General features: G+C 35.2%; 1 protein-coding gene across 6 annotated transcripts in view; it reads right to left on the bottom strand.

The window, feature by feature from the left end:
- Positions 1 to 22,134, bottom strand: part of LOC106028489 (butyrophilin subfamily 1 member A1-like) — a 47,778-nt gene that overhangs the window by 8,133 nt on the left and 17,511 nt on the right. For 5 of the 6 annotated variants that reach the window (XM_063239113.1, XM_063239117.1, XM_063239118.1 and 2 more), the window contains 5 exons: positions 20,408 to 20,437; positions 6,785 to 6,805; positions 6,440 to 6,460; positions 3,396 to 3,416; positions 3,096 to 3,116 (listed from right to left, as the gene is read on the bottom strand). In XM_063239113.1, coding sequence (XP_063095183.1) covers positions 3,096 to 3,116; positions 3,396 to 3,416; positions 6,440 to 6,460; positions 6,785 to 6,805; positions 20,408 to 20,437 — 114 coding nt within the window. The remainder of the gene's footprint in view (positions 1 to 3,095; positions 3,117 to 3,395; positions 3,417 to 6,439; positions 6,461 to 6,784; positions 6,806 to 20,407; positions 20,438 to 22,134) is intronic. The other variant, XM_063239115.1, reaches the window with a different exon arrangement.

The raw sequence follows: 22,134 nt of genomic DNA, 5'->3' as shown, positions 1-22,134 counted from the left end.
GTTAAACTCTAAAGTGGAGACTGAAACCTTGCGCCATGGTCCTTCACTCAGGGAGCAGGGGCTGTGGTTTCAGCCCCCAGGCAGAGAGGGTGGCCTTCTCCCCACAGAATCACACAAGGACAGTTCTTAAATTACTCTCAGAATGAGTTCTGGGCATGGGAAGTGCCATGAGTTTCAATCTCTTACCAAAAGCTCATTCATCTGAGAGCCTAAAGAAGGAGTTATTTTTAATGTCCTGGACACAGCTAAAATGTAGTGCAATACAGAAATGAAAAGGTGCATGTAAAAGGTTAATTAACTGTTTGGAGAAGACAAGGAAAAAAAGAGAAGAAAAATGGAAGGAAGAAGTGGTGATGGCAGAGGAGGAGGAGGAGAACAGGATTGAATTTTAATTAGTGAGTAACCAAAAAAATTGCAGAGATATTTGTCATAAGGAGAAAGGAGGAATGCAAAAATCAAGTAGGTATAAATAAAGATAAGAAGATCACATTTTGTACATAAAATGATATTAAAGTTTATTATCCTTTTTCTTAAATTGATCTGTGAAATAAATATAGAAGAATTACAAGGAAACAAAAGGAGAATAAAATATAGTATAAATCATTGATAGATTGGTGAGTTGGCACAAGCCTGTAATTTCACCGTTTGGAATGCAGAGGTGAAAGGACTGCCTTAGGTCTACTTGTACAGCAATGTCCATGAAAACAGTATTCAAAGCCCAAATCTGGAAGAATCCCTAAGTCCATAGTTTAATGATTAATAAAGAGTGTGCATAGTCATCCAGTGGAGTGTTAGTCACAAAGAAAAATAAAGCACTGACTCACATTACAACTTGTCGAATGTGGAAAAGTCTATACAGGTGAAAGTAGGCAGCCACAAAATGTCACATACCCTGTAGCATTGTAGATATGAGGTAAGCAGAGCAGATAAATCAATACAGAAAAAGCAGACAGGGATTCTCAAAGGCTGAGTGTGGGGAAGCAGAGCTGACTGCTCATGGTGCCCTGAGTGCACCAGCTGCAGTGCTGGGAGCTACAAGCAGATGAGAGTGGCGCAGCCCTGGCATTTACTGGAAGTCACTGAATGTGTGCTGTAGAAGGGCTGTTTCAGCTCACCATGGCTTTTACTTCAATTCAAGCAACTAATCAGTGCAAGCAATCATGAAATGAAATAAGACAGCATCAACACAGACAGTCAAGATCTGGCCTTTCTTAATCCCCATAATTTGTGAATATGTGATGGTGAAATATCTACCTATTTAAGTCTAAAATATCTTTTAGTTTTCTGAACAAGTAGGTACAGAAAAACACGGCAGTGAAAAAGCAAACAGGAAAAATTTTGAAAACAGATTAAATGAAAGAAAAATGCAAACTGAGTACTAGAAGTGTGCTAGAGGCAATGTTTTCTTTATTCTAAACCTTGAACATGAAGTTATCCTTTACCTCTTTCTTACTGCCAAAAATGTGGCTGTGAGAGTAGATCAGTATTAGAAACTCACTGTTTTCCATTCTAAGTTCACTTCCAAACACATGAAGAATATTGCTGAAATTAGTGAAGAAATTTATAAATGCATATCAAAAATGATCAAATAATAGATGTGGGGAAAAGTGAATTACCTTTTAGAGAAGAACAGAAAGATAGATAGATAGAGAATGTAAAGGATTTTTGTTATTAGAATAGATAAAAATTATAAATTCATACTCGTATAAAGTAATAATGAATAGTAGAAAGATAAGAAAGTAGTCATACACACCTGTAGGAAGGTTGTATTTTGTACATAAAATGTTATTAAAACTCACCATTCTTTTTTCTGAGTGGATTTGAGAAAATAAAAACAAAAAATCACAGTCAAAAAAACAAAGTGATTCTAATGTGATTGATATTTCTTCAATGTTCCTCTGTACCAGGCTTTATGAAAATGCTTTAAAGGGCATCATGTTTACAATCTACCATGCTCAGAAACTAAATTAGTAAGCACATGTGGAACAGTACCATGAGATTATAGGAAGAACACACGTCTTGTTATTTTTCTTACTTTCTTGTTCCATAGTTAAAAATATATGCAAATGGAGTCTGACATCAATTTACCATTTTATTGTTTTGGTCGAGACCCTGAAGGAACAGTGATGACATCGATATGTCTGTGGGAGTAAAGAGTGAACCAGACACATCCAGTAATATTTCTGTTTTTCCTGTTTGTGGTAGATAAACCTTTTCATCAGCTACTACTTGGAAGGAAGAGGTGGAAGGACTGCTTTAGGTTCACTTATACAGCAATGTACATGAAAAGAGTATTCCCAGTAACTGAAATCTGATAGAATGCCTAAGTCCATAGTTTAATAATTAATAAAGACTGTGCATAGTCATCGAGTGGAGTGTTAGTCACAAAGAAAACTAAAGTACTGACACACAATACAACATGTGGAAAAGTATATACACTTGAAACTGGGCAGCCACAAAATGTCACATGCCCTGTAGTGTTGTAGATATGAGATAAGCAGAGTAGATGAATAAATAGATAAAAAGCAGAACAGGGACAATCAAAGGCTGAGTGTGTGGACGCAGAGCTGACTGCTCATGGTGCCCTGAGTGCACCGGCTGCAGCACTGGGAGCTACAAGCAGCTGAGAGTGGCACAGCCCTGGCGTGTACAGGAAGTCACTGAATGGGCGCTGTAGTGGGGCTGTCTCAGCTCATCACGACTTAGTTCAATTAAAGCACCTGATCAGTACAAGCCATCATGAAATGAAATAATACAGTGTCAAATCAGACAGTCAAGAAATGGCCTATCTTTAGTTATGTAATCTGTACACATGTGATGGTGAAATATCTAGCTTTATAAGTTTAAAATATCTTTTAATTTCCCAAACAAGTAGGTACAGAAAAACTTGGCAGTTGAAAAAGCAAACAGGAAAAATTTTGAAACAGATTAAATGAAAGAAAAATGCAAACTGAGTACTAGAAGTGTGCTAGAGGCAATGTTTTCTTTATTCTAAATCTTGAAGATGAAGTTATCCTTTACCTCTTTCTTAACTGCTAAAAATATGGCTGTATCGGTAATATACTTGTGAGCGCAGATAAATATGAGAAACTCACCATTTTCCATTCTAAATTCACCTGCAAAACAAATGAAGAATATTGCTGAAATCAGTGAAGAAATTTATAAATGCATATCAAAAGTGATAAAATAATAGATGTGGGGAAAAGTGAATTAACTTTTAGAAGAACTGAAGGACAGATAGATAGAATATTTAAACGATTTTTGTTATTAGAATAGATAAAAATCAAAAATTGATACTTGTATAAAGTAGTAACAAAAAGCAGAAAGATAAGGAAGTAGTGACACAGAACAGTAGGAAGATTGTATTTTGTACATTAAATGTTATTCAAACTCACCATTTTGTCTGCTGAGTTCCTCTGAGAAAATAAAGACATACAAAATTTACAATCAAACAAACAAAGTGATTCTAAGGTCACTGATATTTCTTGAATTCTCCTCTGCGCCAGGCTTTATGAAACACTTTAAAGCGCATCATGTTTACAATCTACCATGCTCAGAAACTAAATTAGTAAGCACATGTGGAACAGTACCATGAGATTAGAGGAAGAACACATGTCTTGGTTATTTTTCTTACTTTCTTGTTCCATAGTTAAAAATGTATGCAAACGGAGTCTGACATCAATTTGCCATTTTATTTATTTATTTTGGTCGAGACCCTGAAGGAACAGTGACGACATCGATATGTCTGTGGGAGTAAAGAGTGAACCAGACACATCCACTAATATTTCTGTTTCTTCTGTTAATGGTAGATAAACCTTGTCATCAGCTACTATTGTCAAGTGATGATTTTATATATTATGTCTCTATAGCTTCTGTGTAACTATCAGCTTTATTTAAAATAGTCTTTCATCTTCCATTATGAACATCTGTCTCAAAAGCTGAGTTGGTGATGCATTAATATTTAGAGGTAAGTTCCCTTCAACAGCATTTGACACCCTCCTTCTCTGGTTGTCGCTTGATAAACATTAAGCTTCACTGTAGGATGATGAGCTATAATGACAGACATTATTTTGAAGCACATCTAAGTAGCAGCCTGTTAAAGTTTTTTAGAGCAAGTGAATCATTACAAAGAAGTATTAGTGTGCTGTGATTTGTGAGCTATGCAGCTTCCTGAGTAGTAAGGTTACACACCAGTGAAGTCCTGTGAGAAAACTCATGACGCTGGTTGTGATTGGCTCCATGACTAAACTCCACTGGACACAGTAACACCACATCGCCTTTTACACAGATGAGTGCAGAACCTGCCATGGCTTTTTATCGGAGAATTTACTCTTTCCTTTTATGGTCCTCAAAAGTTTCTCTGCTATGTACTGATACGTCATTCATTTACTGTCTCCTCTAATTTTTCATCTCCTTTTCTGCTTATTTCCACTCATTCTCATTCTCTTTGTTTGTTGTCATCTTCAAAATGAAATTCTCATATTATCAGATAAATTTAAAAAGAGTAAAAATTAAAATTCTATTTGCTAGTTATTTTCATTAATGTACTACAATGAGTTCTAAATATTTCATTTTCTCATAGTTTATTTAAATATATACTAGTGGAGAGAATATAAGTTGTGTATATTTTTTAATTTTACTGACAAATCTTTTTACTACATCCAAAGTACTCTGTGTAAAGGAACCCTCTTCCATTACCATGTTGCAATGTGCAAGTAGTTAATGTTCTCCGAAAATGATGACATTTCTGTAAAAAATTCCTGGCTAGGAAAAAATCTCCATTGTGTAAATGGGCCTCTCATTCATATTTTTAGTATTTTCATTCATCGAAAGTATTTAGTTAAACTGAAGAAAAAGTAGATCAAATATCTTACTGAAAGAGCTTTGGAGTATAAACATCTGCAAAATATGCAATGTGATATTTCTTGATGTCCTTTGATTTTGGAGTGGATGTTTAGAAATGAAAATGAGGCAAAAAGCAATAAAAGACAAACTGAAAAATTGAATGTAATGAAAATATGCAAAGTGTGTAAATGACAATGTACATTTTCAGCTTAATGACAATAAAATAACTGTTCATTTTACAAATAAAAAGAGGGACAGAAGATGTATGTTTCTGCCAAGAAAAGGGAAAAATGGAGACAGGCCCATGCAAAGGTGCCTGGTGTCTCTTGTGACCTTACAGTGGCAAATCGAAGCAATAATACAGCATCTCACTGGTAGTAAGGTGGCTCTGATGGACAACCACACATGTAAAAGTCTTCTAAGAATGTAAAAAAGTTCATATTTTCTACTTCCTTACTGGGAAAGTGAAATAGTGCTTTTTTCCTATCTCGATTTTTCTGATTGTCTACCTTTCATTTAGAACTGTGTATACATAGTTAGATTCTTATATGAGAGAAATCACATGATATTTAAGCTTCTGAGCCAGTTTTACTTCACAGGACAGTTTGGACTCAAGGTGCATCTGTTTTTCTTCAAATGGCTCAAAAATAGAGTCATTTCAACAGGATACATTTCAGCACATATTTAAAAAGAAACACAATGACCTAGCAATTCCATTCCCAGTCATACGCTCCTTCAGATTTCAAGCGGGTGCTCAAACATGCTCTTGTGTGGGATGGTGCACAGGGGTCACAAGCTGGTGAAATCCCACTGTCCATCATGAGGTTAATGGAGAAAGGCTTTCACATAGGTGGTTGACTGGTATTCAGACTCAGATGTAATGCTGAATGGTACTCTGCCATGACAAGATGGCAAGTATTGATGTATGTTACAATTTGATGAATTTGGAAAATTGTGTACACATGACAGAAGGCTGACTTAGATGTTCACAGACTGACAGAGTAATGAGGAAACCAGAGTAAGTAAATTCATAGAGACAGAGAGCAGAACAGCAGTTATCAGAGCAACCACAAGTGGCTTCTCGGGAGCTGAAATCAGTTTTGCATGCTGACTCTCTGGGAGGTATGTGAAGGGCTGCACAGCACTGTGAATGTGCAAAGTGTCACTGGAATGTACACTTCACAGGAGCATTTTCGTTCTCGCTGAATTTTACCTCATTAAACATAGCTAGTCAATAGAAGTGATCTTAAACTGAAATGAGTGATTCTTCCATGGAATGGAGAACCGGTTTGGATACATTTCTTACTTTTTATGTTTATCAAGATAAAACAGTGTACTTTTATTTAAAATATCTTTCATTTTTCTGAACAATAATTAGAGAAAAACGGCAGTTGAAATTAAACAGGAGAAATCTTCAATATATATCAAATTTAAGCAAAGTGGAAAATTAGTAGTAAAAGTGCACTAGAGACACTACTTTTTTTACTCTATGACCTTTTAAGATTAGGATACCTTTTGCTCCTTTGGTACTGCTTACAATTTGGTTAAATTTGTTAATATCTTTAATCAAAGTGGATCAAGAGTTGAAACTCACCATGTTCCATTTGAAGTGTTGCTGCAAAACAAATGAGAAATATTGATGGAATCAGTGAAATAACTTATAATTGCAATCACAAATTATTAAAAATTAGGACTCTTTGGAAAAACTAAATTAACGGATGACGCAGAACATCAAGATAGAGAGTGAAAAGGTTGTGATAGAGACAGAGTGAGATAGGGAGAGCCAAAATGTTTGATGGATTTTTAAAACAAAGAATGTATCAAAATCACAAATAGTTCCTTTTTCAAAAGCATGAAGAAGGAGTGGAGAAATTAGGACATGACTGCACATAACTGTAGCGAGATTGTATTTAGTACATAAAATATTATTAAAATTTACCTTTCTCTGTTCTGAGTTGTTCTGAAAAATAAAAACATACCCAACTCACAATCAAATAGCAACAAAATGATTGTAATATCCCTGATATTCATTGAGTGCTCTCCTGTACCAGGCCCCAAGATACCGCCTGGGAAGGAACACCAAGTTTACCATCTGCAGTGCTCAGCAGATAATTATTAGCTATGCCTGGACGACTAACATGAGATTAGAGGCAGGACACATTGCTTGTTGTTTTTCTTAGCTGCTTGGTCCATAGTTAGAAGTTTATGCAAAGTGAGTCTTGCATCAATTTGCAGTAGTATTTATTTCTTTTTGGCCAGGACCCTGAAGGCACAGGGTGGAACAGAGAGATGCAGATCATGGCCGTGACGATGCACTGCTCACACGCACTAGTGAGGTTTATAAACAAAAAAATGGGGAAGATGTGTTGGAAACGGTACAGAAATTTAAATTGTGTACATTCTTAGTGGAAAAGTGAAGTAGTGCTATTTTCTCTGTCTGTCTCTTTCCTATCGTTTACCTTTCTTTTGCTCTTTGTGCATACACTGAAATTTTCACATGTATGAGAAACCATGTGACATTTTAACTGAATTTTGTCACTTACCATTACAGTCTCAGGGTGCATCTATTTGTCTTTGGGAGACTCAAAAATAGTGGCATTTTTATGGGAAAATTTTTAGTGAAATCTATATGCGCCAACATTTCCATTCCCAGTGTAGACTCCTTCAAATGACAAAGCAAGCCTCAGGCACGTACTTGTATAGGAATGTCCAAGAAAACAGTATTTACAGTAACCCAAAACGGGAAGAATCCCTAAGTCCATAGGTAAATGGTTAGAACGATTGCACAGACTCTTCCAGTGGAGTGTTATTCACAAAGAAAAATAGAGTACTGACATACATTACAATGTGTTGAATATGCAAAATTCTATACAGGTGAAAGTAGGCAGCCACAAAATGTCATATACCCTGTCGTGTCCTAGATGTGAGGTAAGCAGAGCAGATGAATCCATAGACAAAAAAGCAGAATAGTGACTGTCAAAGGCTGAGTTGAGTGTGTGGAAGCAAAGCTGACTGCCCATGATGTGCTGAGATCACCGGCTGCAGCTCTGGGAGCTACAAGCAGGTGAGAGTGGCACAGGCCTGAATTGTACTGCAAGTCACTGAACGTGTGCTGTAGAGGGCCTGTCTCAGCTCACGATGGCATTTACCTCAATTAAAGAAACTAATCAGTACAAGCGATGATGAAGTGAAATATGACAGCCTCAACTCAAACAGTCAAGAACTGGCCTTGCTTAAGTTCCATAATTTGTAGACATGTGATGCTGAAATATCTACCTACTTAAGTCTAAACTATCTTTTATTTTCCTGAAAAAGTAGTTACAGGAAAACTTGGCAGTTGGAAAAGCAAACAAGAAAAATTTTGAAAACAGATTAAATGAAAGAAAAATGCAAACTGAGTAGAAGTGTGCTAGAGGCAATGTTTATTCTCAACCTTGAAGATGAAGATATCCTTCAAACCTTTGTTACTGCTAAAATTATGGCTCTATCAGTAATATCCTTGTGAGAGCAGATCAAGATTAGAAAATCACCATTTTCTGTTCTAAGTACACTTGCAAAACAAATGAAGAATATTGCTGAAATCAGTGAGGTAATTTATAAATGCACTAAAAAATGATCAAATAATAGATGTGGGGAAAAATGATTTAACTTTTAGAGAAGAACAGAAAGATAGATAGATAGAGAATTTAAAGGATTTTTGTTATTCGAATAGATAAAAATTACAAATTGATACTCGTATAAAGTAGTAATGAATAGTAGAAAGGTAAGAAAGTAGTCATACATACCTGTAGGAAGGTTGTATTTTGTACATAAAATGTTATTAAAACTCACCATTCTCTTTTCTGAGTGGATTTGAGAAAATAAAAACATACAAAAATCACAGTCAAAAAAACAAAGTGATTCTAATGTGATTGATATTTCTTGAATGTTCCTCTGTACCAGGCTTTATGAAAATGCTTTAAAGGGCATCATGTTTACCATCTACCATGCTCAGATAGTAAATTAGTCAGCACATGTTGAAGGGTACCACAAGATTAGAGGAAGGACACACTCTTGTTAATTTTCACAGTTTCTTGTTCCCGAGTAAAACATTTATGCAAAGGGAGTCTGACATCAATTTGCCATTTTATTTATTTATTTTGGCCGAGACCCTAAAGTAACAGTGACGACATTGATATGTCTGTGGGAGTAGAGTGTGAACCAGACACATCCACTAACATTTCTGTTTTTTCTGTTTATGGTAGATGAATCTTGTCATCATTTACTATTGTGAAGTAATGATTCTATATAGCAGAAGATTATGTTTCTATAGCACCTGCATAACTCCGAATTTATGTAAATATAGCTTTTCATCTTCCATTATGGACATGCCTTTCCTAAGCTGAGTTGGTGATGCATTAATAATTAGACGTATGTTCCCTTCAAGAGAACCTCAGTCTGCGGTTGTGGCCTGATAAACATTAAGGTTCACTGCAGAATGGTTAGCTATAATGATAGACATTATTTTGAAGCACATATAAGTAGGAGCCTGAGAAGATTTTCAGAGCAAGTGAATCATTACAAAGAAGTATTAGTGTGCTGTGATTTGTGTGCTATGCAGCTTCCTGAATAGTAAGGTTACGCACAGTGAAGTCCTTTGAGAAAACTCATGTCACTGGTTGTGATTAGCCCCATGACTAAACACCACTTGACACAGTAACACCACATCGCCTTTTATACAGATGAGTGCAGAACCTGCCATGGGTTTCCATGGGAGAATTTATTTACTGTTTCCTGCTGTGGTCCTCAAAGTTTCTCTGCTATGTACTGATACCTCATTCATTTACTGTCTCCTCTCATTTTTCAGCTACCTTTTGTGCTTATGACCACTCACTCTCATTCTGTTTGTTTTCATCTTCAAAAGGAAATACATTATCAGTTCAAGTTAAAAAGAGTGAAATTTAAAATTCTTTTTGCTAGTTATTTTCATCAATGTACTGTAATGATTTCTAAATATTTCAATTCATTGTCACATAGTTTATTTAAATATATACCAGTGTAGCGATTACAAGGTATGTATATTTTTTAATTTTACATAGAAATCATTTTACTAGATTAAAATGCTTTGTGTAAAGGAACACACTTTCATTACCGTGATGCAATGTACAAATAGTTAAAGTCTGCGTAAATGTCTTCATTTCTGAGAAAAATTCATAGCTAGAGAAAAATCTCCATTGTATAAATGAGCCTCGCATTCATATTTTAGTATTTTCCTTCATTGAAAATATTTAGTACAACTGAAACTATAGTAGATCAAATATCTTACTGAAAAAGCTTTGGAGTATAAGCATCTTCAAAGTATGCATTGTGATATTTCTTGATGCCCTTTAATTTTGGAGTAGATTATTAGAAATGAAAATGAGGCAAAAGAGAAAAAAGACAAATTGATGAATGTAATAATTTAAAAAGTGTGGAAATGACAATGTACACTTTCAGCTTAAGGACAATAAAATAAAAATTCATTTTAAAAACAATAAGAGGGACAGAAAATGCATGTGTCTGCCAAGAAGAGGGAAAAATGGAGACAGGCCCTTGCAAAGGTGCCCAGTGTATCTTGTGACCATGAAGAAGCAAATTGTAGCACTAATGCAGCATCTCACAGGCACTAAGGAGGCTTTGATGGACAAATAAACAAATGCAAATGTCTCATAAGAATGTAAACAAGTTCATATTTTGTACTTCCTTACTGAGAAAGTTAAATAGTGTTGTTTTCCTATCTCTTTTCTGATTGTCTATCTTTCATTGTGAACTGTTTATACATAGTAAGATTCTTATATGAGAGAAATCATATGATATTTTAGCTTCTGAGTGGGGTTTAATTCACTTGACAGTTTGGTCTCATGCTGCATCTGTTTTTCTTCAAATGACTCAAAAATAGAGCCATTTCAACAGAATACATTTCAGCACATATTCAATAAGAAAACCAGTGACCCCGCAATTCCCTTCCCTGTCATAGGCTCCTTCAAATTTGAAAGCAGGTGCTCAAACATGCTCTTGTTTGGGAGGGTGCACAGGGGTCACAATCTGGTGGAACCCCAGTGTCCATCATGAGTTGAATGGAGAAAGGCTTTCACATTGGTGGAGACTGAAATCCTGTAAGATTAAGAAAATCAGTTTATATGCTTTTCTGTTATTGCTTTTACCTTCCTATCATTTCTAAGAAGTATCTGAAGAGTCTGAAATCCTGTGCCATGGTCCCTCACTCAGGGAGCAGCCTGCTGTGGTTTAAGCCTCCAAACAGAGAGGGTGGGCGGCCTTCTCTTTCAGGGAACCACCCAAGGTCAGCTATTAAATTACCCTCAGAATGAGGTGCTAGGCAAGTGCCTTAAGTTTCAATCTCTTACCAAAAGCTCATTCATCTAAGAGCCCTAAGAAGGAATTGTTATTAATGTCCTGGACACAGATAAAATGTAGTGCAATGTGTAAAGAGAAAAGTATGTGGAAAGGGAGAGTTAATTGGTTGGAGGAGAATACAGAAGAAAAAGAAGGTGGTTGAGATGTCAGAGGAGGATGAGAAGGAACAGAACTGGTTAAGGGATTTTGATTAGTGAGGGATCATAAAAATCACAGATATTTACAATGAAATCAGAATGGAAACAAGGAAATAGGGATAAATAAAGATAGGAAGAACATATTTTGTACATAAAATGTCATTAAGATTTACTGTTGTCTTACCTAAATTGATCTGAAAAAAAAAAAAAGTACAGAAAATGGCAATAAAACAAAAACAGGAACAAAAAAAGGTTCTGTAAAATCATTGCTAGGTGAGTGTGGGTTCTTGCCTGTATCCCACTACGTCGTAGGCTGAGACAGGAGGATCGCCATGAGTTTGAGGGCAGCCTGGGATACACAATCCAGTTCAAGTATATATATGTACTAGAAGAGTCTTGTGAAAATTAACTAGCATTAACAATTGAGTTAATAAAATAAGGCAAGTTTTTATGTTTTGTTTTCCATGTTGCCTGTGTTTCCCTGGGCATTATTGAGAACTAGCTTCCCATCTTCTATTATGAACAACTTTGTCAAATGCTGGTTAGTGATGAAGCAATAAAGCCAGACATGGATTTGGAGCACAGTTACATAGCAGCCTTTTAAAATTTTAAGAGCAACTCAGTCGTCAGAGAAAGTATTAGTGAGCTGGTTTTGTGTGCTGTGCAGCTTCCTAGGACTAAGGTTATGCACCAACGAAGTCCTGACGTCCTTGGAGAACACTCATGTCACTGGCTGTCATCCGCCCCCTGTACTAAACTCCATGGTGCCGATTAACACCCCGTCGCGTTTGACACTGAGGGCACAGGACTGGCTGTGGTTTCTGTGGGAGAATTTACTCCCTCCTTTATTGTCCTCCAAAAGTCACTTGCCGTCTGCTGACATCTTAGTCAGTTACTGCTTCCTCTACAGTTAAAACTGGCATCTATGTACATGGCGTCTCTCGTATTTGTTTTGTTATTCATTTTCATCTTCATATTGAGATTCTTACATCATCAGAGAGACAGGTAAAAGTTAAGAATTTGGTTGCTAGTAACTTTCTCCATGCTAGTAAGTTTCTCCATGATTCATAGTTGTTAAAATTTATTTTCTTTCAATTTAATTTAGTAATTTAGTATGCACTAGTGGGGAGAATCTAAGGTAACTGATTTATGTGTTCTTTTTAACTTGAGAGAAAAACATCTTCAGTAGGACAACAGTGACAAAAACCTTAGGGCAAACCGCTGTTCAGTTAGTACAGTGTGCTGTCCAACTGGTCAAATCTCAAGAAGCTCCCAGAATTCGAAGTCGTATTTAAGGTTAGTAAAAACATGTGCAGTTATAAACCCTATCGATGAACTGCTCATTTATTTTCTAGTATCTTGTACATTTCTAGCATTTACTCAACATGGGTCAAAACACAACAGAGATCTAACTGAAAAACTTCACACTGTAAAACTTGTAATAGGAAAAATTCGATATCTTTATGCTCTGTTATTTGGGAGTGGATTCTTAGAAATGATAGAAAGGTAAAAGCAATAACGGAAAAGCATATAAACTGATTTTCTTAAGCTTGCAAAGTGTACATCAAATGGCAACTCTTACAGTTTAAACACAAAATGAAAACAACTCATGTAAAGAAAAAGAAGGATTTAAATAGACATTTCTTCAAAGAGAATAGGAATGGAAACAAGTCCATTAAAAAGTTTGCAGTTGCTCTCATAACTGGGGGGATGCAAAACATTGCCATAGTGAAAGAGCACCTTGCAGACATTGGTGTTGTTTTAATATACTAACCCATAATGTGGGGAAATAGTGTTGGAAACTGTGTGGAGAAATTTAATCTGTGTGTATTTTTTTTTTGTCTTTTTCCTTTTTATTGGTACCAGGGATCGAACTCACGACTGCCTGCTTGCAGGGCAGGCACTTAGGCCGCTGAGCTAAATCCCCAGCCACAAGCTAAGTAGTGCCATTTTCTCTGTGTCTCTCTTTTGTTTTGCTTTTGATTTATATTTAGAGTTTCTCATGTAGGGGAAACCATGTGACATTTAAGCTTGTGTGTATGAATTATTTCACTTACTCTTATGGTCTCAAGGTGCATTCATTTTTCTATGAGTGACTCAAAAATAGTACCATGATTTATGGGGAAATTTTTAGCAAAATATATATAACTCAATATTTCCATCCCCAGTGTGGACTCCTTCAAATGACAGACCTCATACACAGGCATGTACTGGAATGTCCATCGGAACAGTATTCACAGTAGCCAAAAGTTGGGAAAAGTCCCAGTATCCATCAATAGGTACATGGGTAAAGAAAACCGTGTGTACTTCTCCAGTGGAATAATAGTTATAAAAGGAAACAAGGACTGATTCACATTACATCGTGGTGAATGTAGAAAACTTCATACAGATGAAAGCAGGCAACCATAGAATATCGCACACTGTGTGAGGTCCTAGACAGGAGATAACTGGGGCAGCTAAATTGATAGAGGCAGAAAGCGGAACAGTGATTGTCTGAGGCTGAGAGCTGGGGGAACCATAACTGAGGTTTCAGGGGCCAGTATTTGCATACCCAGGTTGAGTAGGAGCTACAGGAAGGTGAGAATTTCATACTGAGTGTGAGAAAAGCCGAGGAGTTGTGCCTAAAAGAGTGGATATTTTAGGTTGGTAGGACTTTCAGCTCAGTTACAGCAACTATGACTAGAAGCAATCACCTCTCCTGGAGTCAGGAAGTGGCCTCCTTTACATTAGATAATTTGTACACATGTGAAGGTAGGACATCGACCTCCTTAAGTTTAAAACACTTTCCATGTTTCTGAACAAGCAGTTAGAGAAGATTTTGGTAGCTGAAAAAGCAAACAGGAAAAATTTGCAATACAGATTAAATTCAAGCGAACTGCAGAGAGTTGTAGAGGTGCACTAAAGGCAAGGATTCTTTTATTCTACTAGCAGAGAAGGTGAGAATACCCTTTGCTCCTGTGCTACTGCCTAAAAATTTGTTCTATGTAGCAGTATCCTTGGTCAAAGCAGATCAAGATTTGAAATTTTCCTTTTATTTTTATGTGCAAGACAAATGAGAAATATTGATATGATAAGTGTAATTTATAAAGGCAATCACAAATGATTAAATATTAGGTGTCTTGGGATAAAGTGAATGGGGATGAACAGAGGGAGAGAGAGAAAAAGAGAGGAATAGAGAACAAGCAAAAGTATTTAAAGGACTTTTAAAATAATGCATAAAAATCACAAATAGATACTTCTACAAAGCAGTGGAAAATAAGGAAGCAGTCATAAATAACTGTAGGAAGATCATATTTTGCACATAAAATATTTTTAAAGTTTGCCTTTCTGTCTTCTAAGTTCATCTGAAAAATCACAATATACCAAAGTCAGAATCAAAGATAAGCAAAACATAGTCTAATATAATTGAGGTTCTGTGAGTGCTCCTCTGTACCAGGCCCTGTGAAAAGGCTTTGCAAGGAGCATCACATTGCAATCTAAAGTGCTCAGAAAATAAATTGGAAGAATAGCATGAGATTAAAGGAATCACATATCCCTTATGGCTTTTCACCCTGACTTGTTCCGGAGCTAGAGGTTATGCGAGTCTAACATCAATTTGCCATTTAATTTACTTATTTTTGTCTAGGACCCTGAAGGAACAAAATTGGCAAGTGTCTGGGAGCAGAGTGTGAGTCACACCTATCCTAATATTTCTGGCTCCTGTGTATGTAGCACAAGAATCTTGTCATCATAAACTACTGTTAACAAGTGGTGATTTTATGTAACAGAGGATTCTTTTTCTATACTGCCTGTTAACTCCCAGCATTATTAAAAAATAGCATTTCATCTTCCAGTTTGAACCTCTTTACCAAGAGCTGAAGTTGGTAATGCATTACTTGTAATTTCCCTTCAAAGTAAAACTGATGCTCTCTCTCTGGGTGTGTTTCGATGAAAATTAAGCTTCACTGTAAGATGGTAAGCAGTAAATTCAGACATTATTTTGGAGCACATCTAAGTAGCAGCCTATGAAAGATTTTAAAAAGCAGCTCAGTTGTCCCAAAAATGAAGTGTTAATGAACTGTCATTTGTGTGTTCTGCGGCTTTCTAGTTAGCTAAGATATGCACCAGTGAATATCTCATGGGAAACTCATGGAACTTACTGTCACTGGTCCCTTGCACCAAATGCCACAATGCTCTCTTAGTCCATTGCCTTTTACATTAATTAGTGAAGAACCTCCATGTTGTTTTCTTTTTAAATTTTTAAAAAATTTTACTTGTATTTGATTGCCATTCATGTATTTTGCATTCATCTTGGGAAGTGGTTAAATGTGCATGTTAACGTGTATGTCTTTGTTTTTATTCAAATCCACCTCTGTTGTCCTATCCCATTTCTCATTCTTGAGGATATGATTTATATGGGAGACGTCACACGCTGTTTCATGTTATGTTCCTCAAAATTTGTTCTGATACGTACTAATATCTCACTTATTTACTATCTCTTCTAATTTTTAAAGTACGCTTTTAGCTTATGCCCTCTCTGTCATTCTCTGTTTTATTCATTTTGATTATCATTGTGAAATTCTCACATAATCAGATAGCCTTCAACTTAGAAGTAAAACACTAAGATTCTAGTTGCTATTTTTTATTTGCTTACAGTAATGAATCCTAGATGTGACAATTTACTTCTCCATAATTTAATATATACCAGTGGAGAGAATGTTATCTATATTTTTAAGTTTTAGAAAAAAACATTTTCAGTAGATCAAAAATACTTTATTTTTATTTTTTTAAACTTTTTTATTTTAAAGAGAATAAAACTAAGCAAAATAAGACAGAATAAAGCTAATTAAAACAAATCAGTGTTAAGTGACACAGGACTTCAAAACAAGATAATAGGAAATCAGTAATGGTTACCCTAATACCTCTTATTGTCTTTAAAATAGCTGCAGGGATCTTCAGACTTGGTGAAAATCAAACAAAACAGAATAGAACCAATAAAACAAAGTAATGAACGCAATAAATGACTTCCAAACAAGATAAGACTAAACCTGAAGTGGCTACCACAATAGATCTTGTCATCCTTGAAACAGCTGTCAATGTCATTGGTTATAGTAAAATTAAAAAAAAAAAAACAGACTAAAACCCAGCCCAAGATAACAACGAAAATGATACAGGACTTCAAAACAAGATGATAAGGAGTTAATTGTGCCAACCACCTTCAGAAGGTGATCCCCGTGAGATGCCACATTGTGCACTGTTATCCTCTGAATAGATGATCAGACTACTGACTTTAGACTTGAAAAATCAGTGAAATTCCAAACACTATAAGCATCAAATTGTATTTTACCTCCATGGCTATCATCACAGCCTGTGTTTCTTCTGATCACCTGGTCGCTTATGGCGATGGGTGGGGTAGGGAGTGAGAGATTGGTGGGTGGTTTGGCTCTTGTTTCCCAGCCTATGTGGAGGAGGGGCTGGCATCTGGATGACCCCCAGTGACCCATGAATGGCACTGATTCCCAGGGAGGGCTTGCTTCTTAGTGACTTCTTGTTCATTCAAGAGTACTTTACAATAAAACATTGCACATATATCACTGTGGTATGATGCTTTCAGTTCTTCTGGGAATATGCCTAGAAGTGGAATAGCTGGAATAAATGGGATTTCCAGTCCCAACTTTTTGAGAAATCTCCAGACAGATCTCATTAGGTGGCCTTGAAGCCTTATAAAGTTTTCACTCATTAATTAGAAAGGCTTTATTCTGGGCTTCTTGATATGGAAATATTTGAAGCTAGAGTATATGAAGTTTTATCCAAATATTTCAAGGAAAAAGACAGACACTATGGTAACTACTATTAAGTCGGGTTGTGGTGGTGAAGTACTAGGTTGCTGAAACAGTCATGCTTTGACCTCTATTGTTATATTGTTATGTCCTGTTTTATCTCAATCTCCCCCTTATTCTTTTTAAAAAAATATTTAGTCATTTCTTATGTTTGTCTTAATTAAAGAAAAAATTTAAAAAATTAGGATAAAAAAAAGAATAAAACATTGCTTTCAAATTACTATGCTGTCTTATCCAACTACTTAAAATAATCTCAAATCGCCTTCAGAAATACTCCTCCAAGCTAGCAATATTTCCATTATTAAATCATATAGATGAATCTCTGATTCATATTTTTAGCATTCTGACATTGATAATTTTACTGAAAATAAATCAAACATTTCAATCAAACAGTAAATTATAAAACTCTCCAAATTGTACAATGGGATATTTCTTGATACTATTTGATTTTGGAGTGGGTTCTTAGAAATGATAGAAATGTGTATAAATTGAATTTAATAAAAATTAAGATACGTGCATCTAATGACAATGAAGTTATAATTTAACCACAACATGAAAATCACTCATTTTAAAAACAAAACAAAAAGGATTTACGTAGACAATTTCTTCCATGAAGATAGGTAAATGCAAGCAATTCCATGAAAACATGTCTATTTTCTCCAGTTAGTAGTAAGATGCAAATCTTGGCCATAATATACATTGCAATCCATAGGATCACATACTAATCATTTTAGAGGCAAAGTGAATTAATTTATGGGGAAGCACAGAATTAGGAAAAGAGACAGAGCAAGAGACGGTGGCAGAGAGAGAGAGAGAGAGAGAGAGAGAGAGAGAGAGAGAGAGAGAGGTTAATGAATTTATAGTTATAAGAAAACATAAATATTAAAGATATTTTTGTGGAGAATGAAAGAGGCATGAGAAGGCAGGAAGAGGAATGGAAAAGTAAGGAAGTAGTCATAAGTTACTTTAGGAAGATCAGGTTGTGTACAGGAAATGTCATGAAATTTTAACATGCACTTTCCTAAATTGATCTGAAAAATAAAAAATACACAAGAATCAGAGTGAAACAAATGGAAAGCAAAATGTATTGACAAATCATTGATACTCTTTGGATTCTCCATACCAGGCTTTATGATATTCATGATCTAAAGTGGACAAAAATTAATTACTATACACATTTGGAAGAGGAAAGTAAGATTAGAGAAAAGACACATTGTCTGTTAGTTTTCGGAGATGCTCATTCCACAGTCGGAATTTTATCCAAAGTAAATCTGACTTCAGGTTGCGATTTATTGTTTATTGATTTTTGGTTGATGACCATGAAGGATCCTGACATCATTTGCATGTGCAGGTGAAACGTGAGACTGATACACTAATATTTCTGGGTCCTATGTGTGTACTTGAATCCTCTAATAATTATTAACAGTTGATGACTTTGTGCAATAAAATAGTTTATCTTGGTTTATGTATTGCTGGGTGCCCTTAGCATTATGGATAAATTTGAACGATTTTTTAAAAATTGAAGCTGTTAATGAGTTACTCTGTAGCTGTGAGCTCTCTTCAAAATTCAGTCCACATCCTCAGTCTCTGCATTTGGTTTAAGGAAAATTAAGCTTCACTTTGAGATTATATGGTGTAAAAAAGATGGTAAAGAGCTGATTGTTTTGGAGCACATCTAAGGTGCAGCATATAAAAATTTCAGACCAACTCAAGTCTCAGATAGATGATGTAGTTGACTACAACTCTTCTGTGTATGTTGTGAAACTTCCCAGATTACTAAGTTTATGTAGCAGTAAACGTCCTATTGGGAAAATTTATATAATTTGTTATCATTGGATTTGTACCAAACTCTGCAATGTACTCTTATTCTCAATTGCTTTTTACATTATTTTGTGTAAGATATTCCATAGTTTATACAGGAAAATTTACTCCCTCGTGACTCTATGAATATGCTCTGAAATGTGCTGATATTTCGGGCATGTAATGTCTCTTATAATTTTTAAACTATTTTTACGCATATGGAATCTCATATTACTCTATTCATTTTCATTATCATAATAAAATTTTCACATTATCAGATAAACAGAGTAAAACATTAAAAAAAGTTTCCAGTTACTTTTCATTAACTTAATCCTGTGTTACCTGGATCTTATGAATTACTTTCTTCCAGTTTTATTTACTATCTTCTAATGGAGAAGGTATAGGATATCTGTATTTTTTAATTTTAGAGAAAAGTGTTCCAGTATAACAAAAAGAGGGTAAAGCGATACTCCTACACTGTGCTGTCTAAGTGACTGAAACATGCTGGTAAGTCCTCCAGAATTTGGAGAAATACACCATGTCAGCAAAGGCATCTCCATTATTAAATCATATAGATGAGCATCTCATTTATATTTTTAGTTTCATTACATTGATAGTATTTACTGAAAAGGAATCAAAAGAAATCAAAGATTGAAATGAAAGAGCTTCAAACTGTAAAACTCTTATTAAAATTAAACAAGCTGTTTACATGTGTGTCTGACTTATTTCAGTGTGGTCTCAAGGTGCATCCATTTACCTAGCAATGTCTCACATTTATCCTTTTCATGACTGAGTAGCACAAAATGGCTGAGTAGTATAAAAAACCCACATCTCCTTATACACTCATTGAGTGATGGGCGTTTGGGCTGTTTTTCCCAAAAGTTAGCTATTACAAATGGTGCTGCTATAAATATGGGTGTGCACGTATCACTGTGGTATGGTGATTTTCATTCTTTTGGGAAAATACCAAGAAGGAGTATAGGCAGGCCCACTGGTACCCCAGTTTTAGTTTTTTGAGAATCTCCACACTATTTCCACAGTGGCCACAGCAGTCTACCGTCCCACCAATTGTTTTACTGGTGTGAGAAACAGAGAGTGTAAATAAGAATCAAAATGGATAGTAGATATTGTGAAAAAGGAAAAAAAAATGTTCAAATGGGATGGGACCTAAGGAAGGGTGAGCGTGAAAGGAAGGAAGGAAAAGAAAAAATGCGAAAAGGTTAAAACATGGAAACAAAGCTTTGTATATTGGGGGAAGGAGTTGAAGGGAAGAGCCAGAATGGGGAAAAATAAAAGAAGAACTAAGATATGATATGCACAGGTAGATTCCCTATGATGAATGCAAACATTATGTATCTCTAAAATATACCAATACACTTAATTATTTTAAAAACTGGAAAATAAAATCCTTACCTTCTGTTCTCTTCCATTTCTTCCATTGCTCTGAAAAAAGAATTTACAGAAAACCTTGGACAATTTGGAAAAACAAACAGGAACTTACAAAGTAAGTTGAAGCACTTTGCAAATAATAGAGTTCTACATAGACGAACACTATGAAGGGAATGTTACTTATTCTAAGTGAAGGTGAAGGTGCTCGTGCCTGCTTGTTATTAAAAGTAGATTTGGTGCAGTGATTATCTTTAGTGTGAGTGGATCAAGGTTTGAAACTCACCATCATCTTTCTTTCTCTGAACGGCAAAACAAACAAGAGAAAGTTTGGCTAAATAAAAGAACTGAAGTAATTTAGAACTAAAATCACAAAGGATTAAATCCTAATTGCCTCAAGGTAAATATCTTCCTCATAGTGCCACGGTACCCAGAGCATTCCTTACATATATTCCAGGACTAAGTTTACTTCAGTTCTGAATGTTTGGGGTGGTGGTTTCAAATCAATAAAATGTCAGGATCCAGTCAGTGAATTTAAAGTCACATCAATTTCTTTACTAATTATACCCTTTTATGTGGATGAATCTAAATCCTTACTTCCTTTTTCCTTTGCTTTCCTCATGTTTTCTTAAAAAGATATAAGGAAAAGTTAGTATTTTTAGAAGTGATCAATATTTTACGTTATTTTTATCTATAATATTCTGCACTTTCTAATTTACTCCTTGGTAGAATTTCCTTTCAGCTTGCAGAATTACTTTAGCATGGATTGTCTAGCAAATTTTCTGGTAACTAATCCTGTATCTTTCTGTAATACATTGTCTTCATTGCTGAAATCCATTTTTATTTACATATTAGACTATATACTGGCTTGATAGTCTCTTCTTCAGCACTTTAATGTTGTTACATCTCTATATTCTTGCTCTTATGATTTCTTTACTGAACAATTCATTTAATTAACTATTTTAATCAACAACAATAAAATACATTTCTAGGGCAGATTGAAATGTTTTGCTATAGGTGTACAGTGTGAAGTGATTAAATCAAGCTAATTAACACACCCATCACCTCTCGTAGCTGTCATTTTCTTGTGCAGAGACATTGGAAATTTAGTGTATAACTTTAGTACGTTATTGTTGATGTAGTCATGCTGCTGGGCATAGATCTTAAAACTTAGTGCTTGCTAATGATTTCTGAAATGGGGTCACCTAGTTTGGAGTCTGCTCTGTGAGAATCAATGACAGTTTTCTCTAGAGACTTTCAGGTGTTATTTATGTACTTGGGTCTTAGAAATATGATTGTAATGAATTTATTTCATTATTTTATGCAAAAGTGTAATGAAATTTACAAAAAAATAAGAAAACAATAGTTAATGCAGTGTTTCTTTATGTTTAAAGTAGTTACTCCCTTTAAGACATAGAGAAAAAGATTCTCTTTTACAAAAGAAAAACATAATGCATAGAACTTTCTTTTCAGTGACCTAAGAGAAACTAGTAGTATAAGTGAAATAAGTTGATATACACATTAAAATATTTTCTCATACGAGAAAACCATGCAGTATTTAAGCTTGCATGTCTGACTTATTTCACTTAACTTTATATTCTGAGGTTGCATCCAGTTACCTATGAATGCTTCAAGTTTATCTTTTTTATGACAGAGTAATACTTCATTGCATATAAATACCACATTTCCCTTATGTATTCATCTGATGATGGACATATACACTGTTTCCAAGATCTAGCTATTCTAAACTGTGC

Source organism: Cavia porcellus, unplaced genomic scaffold (genome assembly GCF_034190915.1).
Source record: "Cavia porcellus strain 051 isolate PalLab524CR breed Dunkin Hartley unplaced genomic scaffold, mCavPor4.1 scaffold_28, whole genome shotgun sequence".
Classification (NCBI taxonomy): Eukaryota; Metazoa; Chordata; class Mammalia; order Rodentia; family Caviidae; genus Cavia; species Cavia porcellus.
This window is presented reverse-complemented; position numbering and strand designations above follow the sequence as displayed.